Raw genomic sequence first — 5,129 nt, forward strand, 5'->3', positions numbered from 1 at the left:
TTCTCCATTGCTGCCATAACAAATAGCACAAACAGCAGTTTAAATCTACAAATGCGGCCGGGCGTAGTGGCTCTCACCTGTAATCCCAGCACTTTGGGAGGCTGAGGTGGGTGGATCACTTGAGGTCAGGAGTTTGAGACCAGCCTGGCCAACATGGTGAAACCCTGTCTCTACTAAAAATACAAATATTAGCCAGGCATGGCGGCTTACGCCTGTAATCCCAGCTACTCAGGAGGCTAGGGCAGGAGAATCACTTTAACCCAGGAGGCAGAGGTTGTAGTGAGCCAAGATTATGCCACTGTACTCCAGCCTGGGCAACAGAGCCAGACCCCATCACAAAATAATAATAAAAAAATAAAAATTAAAAAAAAAAAAAAACACAAATGTGACCAGGTGCAGTGGTTCGTGCCTGTGATCCAGCACTTTGGGACTGAGGCGGGATTGCTTGAGTTCAGGAGTTCAACATCAGCCTGGCCAACATAGTGAGACCCCATCACTACAAAAATACAAAAATTAGCCAGGCATGGTGGTGTGGGCCTATAGTCCCAGCTACTTGGGAGGCTGAGGTAGGAGAGCTACTTGAGTCTGGAAGGTCAAAGCTGCAGTGAGCCATGATCACACCACTGCACTCCAGCCTGAGTGTCAGAGCAAGATGCTGTCCATTACACACACACACACACGCACACACATACACACACACACACACACACTCTTTCTTTCTCATAGTGTCTGTAGGTCAATCCTAGCATGCTGTGGATAGCTTCTTTGCTCAGGGACTCACTGAGCTAAAATAAAAGTGCTGGCTGGCTAGGGTTCTCATCTAGGGTTCAGCATCCTCTTCCAAGCTCAGTGGTTATTGACCAAATTATTTCCTTCTCGAACTTTTCACGCCACCCCCTCCATCTTCAAGCCAGCAACGGCAGGCGAGCCCTTCTCTCTCTCGGAATCTCTCCAACTCCCTCTTCTGCTTTATGGGCTCATGGGATTGCATTGGGGCCTGCCAGGGAACCCAGGATAATGTCTCTATCTTAGGTAAACTGATTGGTAACTATGACTACATCTACAAAATCCATTTGCCAGGCAATGCAACAGAATTACGGTAGTGAACACCTGTGGATGAAAGTCATGCCTACCATGGACTTCGCTAGAGGATTTTGATTAAATTATTGGGGTGGTGAAAGCCATAGTGTGGCAGTTTGGGAAGTAAAGCAAAAGCCAGTGGTGGCTGCAGGGGGCCTTGGGGTGAAGGGTGGCGGGGCTTCCTGGCTGTGTCCCTCTGTGTATCTTGGGTTCCACGGGCCTCCCAGATCGACCTCCTCCCAACATGGTGAAACCCCATCTCTACTAAAAATACAAAAATTGAGGCCGGGCACGGTGGCTCACACTTGTAATCCCAGCACTTTGGGAGGCCAAGGCAGATCTCGAGATCAGGAGTTCAAGGCCATATGAACAAGGATTTCAACCAATAACTCTGGAGCAACAGTCTCTGGTTCTGGGCCCTGAGGTTGCAGAGCCATGGCGGAGAGTCCAGTGACGTCCAAGGCCACACAGAGTTGAGGTGGAGCCTTCGACCCGCCACACCCACAGCAGCTACGGGGCGGTCCCTCATACCGGCGTGGGCATAGGCTGCAGAAATTTCCAGAGATACCACATTCTGCGCACCTTATGCCGGCTTCGCATTTCCTCCCCAGAAATTCCTTGTGGACCCTGGCCGTGAACCCCCGTAGGTCACCCGTTCCTTGGTGGTAGATCGTGTCTGTCAATGCTGGGCTTCAAAATTTTGTCTAGTCAAATCAACAGGCTGCTTCCAAGAAGAAAAGGCAAAGATGCATGTGCCTTCCTGAGAAGTCTGTGCGTATCTGCGCTGAGTCAGGCATCTGCCCACCTTGAGGGTAACCTCAGCAATTTCCTTCCAGCCCTTTCACTCCCCATGACTGGCAGAACTTAAAGCTGAGTAGTGGTTTTGCCACGGGCAGGACGCTGACGGCTCTTCCTCCTCGGCCTGGCGCTTTATATATCTCCAGGCAGCCATGGCTAACACATCTGGCCCCAGTGCCCCCACCGAAGCCAGCCTGACGCTGTCTCGCCATGGCCGCTCACTCAGGTATCACTGGTCCTGGCGCTTCCGAAGTCTTGGGCGTCATCTATGTCGCCAGGAAGATTCTGGAAGCACTCGCCCCAGGGATGGCTCAGCAGCGGCTGGAGGGATGGAGCCGGGGTGGGCAGGGGTGTGTGAGGCATGTGCTCACCACATCGTTCTCTCCTCAGGCCCCGCCACGTCTGTGCTGTTCCTGCTCTGCTGCCTGGGAAGCTGGCTGGCCTGCCACACGCTGCCTGTCCATTCGCCACAACCAAGCGAGGTACAGAAAGTAGTTGAGGAACTGCAGCTCCTGTCGAAGATACTTTTGAAAGACGTGAGTGCCGTAGAGATTTCTTTTCCAAACCATGTTTTAAAAATACCTTCCGCCGGGCGCGGTGGCTCATGCCTGTAATCCCAGCACTTTGGGAGGCCGAGGTGGGTGGATCACCTGAGGTCAGGAGTTCAAAACCACCCTGACCAACAAGGTGAAACCCCATCTCTAAAAAAAAAAAAAAAGCCTTCCATTGCTCTCCAAAGAGGTCCTCTCTTCAGACCTGAAGCTGGGTCCGTAGCTATGCCAGGAACGGATGGGGGCAACTAGACAGATGAAGATGGCTTTTTTTTTTTGAGACCAAGTCTCCCTCTGTCACCAGGCTGGAGTGCTATGGTGCGATCTTGGCTCACTGCGACCTCCGACTCCCTGGTTTAAGGGAATCTCCTGCCTCAGCCTCCCGAGTAGCTGGGATTACAGATGCGTGCCACCACACCCAGCTAATTTTTGTATTTTAGTAGAGACGGGGTTTCACCATATTGGCCAGGATGGTCTCGATCTCCTGACCTCTGATCCACCCGCCTTAGGCTCCCAAAGTGCTGGGATTACAGGCGTGAGCCACTGCACCCAGACAAGATAGCTTTGTCCAATGAACAAATACCCAAACTTGGAAACAATTCATAAAATTGGCATTACCCTTCTCATCTACCTTGGCATTTTTTTTTTTTGAGACAGTCTAACTGTTGCCCAGGCTGGAGTGCAGTGGTGCAATCTCGGCTCACTGCAACCTCTGCCTCCCAGGTTCAAGTGATTCTCCTGCCTCAGCCTTCTGAGTAGCTGGGACTACAGGCACGTGCCACCACGCCCAGCTAATATTTGTATTTTTTACTAATAGAGACAGAATTTCACCATGTTTGTCAGGATGGTCTCCATCTCTTGACCCTGTGATCTGCCCACCTTGGCCTCCCAAAGTGCTGGGATTACAGGTGTGAGCCATCGAGCCCGGCCCTACCTTGGCATTTAGACTTCAGCCTTGGCTTTTATAAAAGGCTGAGGTTGTTACCAAGCAAAGGTGACTGGGCAGTTCAGGTTGGTGAGTGAGGTGTTGCTAGCAATTTGATCTGACCCAAAAACGGTTAGTCCTTAGGAAGAGGGAAGGGAGGGAGTGGTCCGGACTCCTTGGCTTGTTTGGAAAAACTCTTCCTTGCATCTCGGAGGCCTTCCTGGACAAGCCTAACACTCTCCTCTATAAGTGGGGCGTGTGAGGCTTCAACACAGAGTCCCACAGGGCAGGGAGCTGCCATGGAAGGCCAGATGTGCTCCAATTCCCACCTCCCTGGGTACGTCAGCGTGGCTTCTGGAAGGCTGGGGACGCCTCAGCTGGATGGAGCAGCGGTTCTGAGCACAGGCTTCAGGACTGCGGCCACCTAAGCTCTAGTTTTGTCTGGAAATGGGGTTGGGGGTGGCACAGCCTCATAGGGTTGTGACACTGGTCAGATAAATATATCAACCAGGCGGGTCACGGAGGAAGCATGCAAACATTCGCTGCTGAGACTTTCAGCTGTTATTGCAAACCCAGCACTCACCATTTCTCCTCATTCCACAGGTGGAGGAAGAGAAGCGGGTGCCCGTGTCCCAGAACTACACGCTGCCGTGTTTCATCCCCGACGCCCAGCCGCCAAACAATATCCACAGCTTAGCCATCCGGGCATATCTCAAGGTGATCAGTCAGGTAGACAGCAAATCTGTTATTGATGAAATCATAGAGCAACTCGACAAACTCATATTTCGAGATGTACCAGAAACAAACATTTCTGTGCCAACAGACACCTTTGAACGTAAACGCTTCATCCTGACTATTTTTCAGCAGTTTTCAGAGTGCATGGACCTCGCATTAAAATCATTGACCTCTGGAGCCCAGCAGGCCACCACCTAAGGCATCTATTCCTTCTGGAATGGCAGGAACTTAAGCAGCCTTAAAAATATGACCGGCAGCTATATGCGGAAACTCTGCCATGATTCCTAAAGTATATTTTTCCAGTAATCTCAGTGACCCCTCAGATGGGCTAGTCCTGGGAGGGCTGAGATGTAAATTTGTGGATTACCTTGAAAAACATTATGCTATTGTTATTAGTCTTGGTATTTATGGAATGGTTTTCTTCTGCAGGCTTAAATCTTACTTATTATACCCTTGTGACAGCGGGAGGTGGCAGCTATGTTAATACCAACAAATTCATTATACGAAGAGTTGTTAATGCTTCTTGGGAGGGCCCTTGCAATCTGTTTAATAAACTGTATTGAATTTTTCTCATAATCTGTGATGAAGGGCTTGAAATTAGCAAATGGGACACCAAGCTGGGTAGAGTTGTGGCAGAGGGCAGACGGACATGCGCTAGAAAGAGGCATCAATTCTACCACTATCATTTCTCCCCACTGGACGGGCTCAGTAAAAAAATAATGACCCTGAGCCGGGCACCATGGCTCACACCTATAATCCCAGCACTTTGGGAGATCAAGGCAGGAGGATCACTTGAGCCCAGGAGTTCAAGGCCAGCCTGGGTAACATAGTGAGACCCCATCTCTATTTAAAAAAAGAAAGAAGGCTGGGCACGGTGGCTTACGCCTATAATCCCAGCACTTCGGGAGGCTGAGACGGGTGGATCACGAGGTCAAGAGATCGAGACCATCCTGGTCAACATGATGAAACCCCGTCTCTACTAAAAATACAAAAATTGGCTGGTCATGGTGGCGCATGCCTGTAGTCCCAGCTACTCGGGA

General features: G+C 50.6%; 1 protein-coding gene across 1 annotated transcript; it reads left to right on the forward strand.

Moving 5' to 3' along the window:
- Positions 1 to 2,088: 2,088 nt before the first annotated feature.
- On the forward strand, positions 2,089 to 4,665 carry IL31 (interleukin 31). Its single transcript, XM_064379469.1, has 3 exons — positions 2,089 to 2,218; positions 2,269 to 2,414; positions 3,958 to 4,665. Exons 1-3 carry the CDS (start codon positions 2,089 to 2,091, stop codon positions 4,285 to 4,287), a joined length of 606 nt encoding a protein of 201 aa, XP_064235539.1. The 3' UTR covers positions 4,288 to 4,665.
- The last annotated feature ends 464 nt before the right edge of the window (positions 4,666 to 5,129 follow it).

This window comes from Aotus nancymaae, unplaced genomic scaffold (assembly GCF_030222135.1).
Source record: "Aotus nancymaae isolate 86718 unplaced genomic scaffold, 86718_ANA_hifiasm-v0.15.2.pri h1tg000021l, whole genome shotgun sequence".
Classification (NCBI taxonomy): domain Eukaryota; kingdom Metazoa; phylum Chordata; class Mammalia; order Primates; family Aotidae; genus Aotus; species Aotus nancymaae.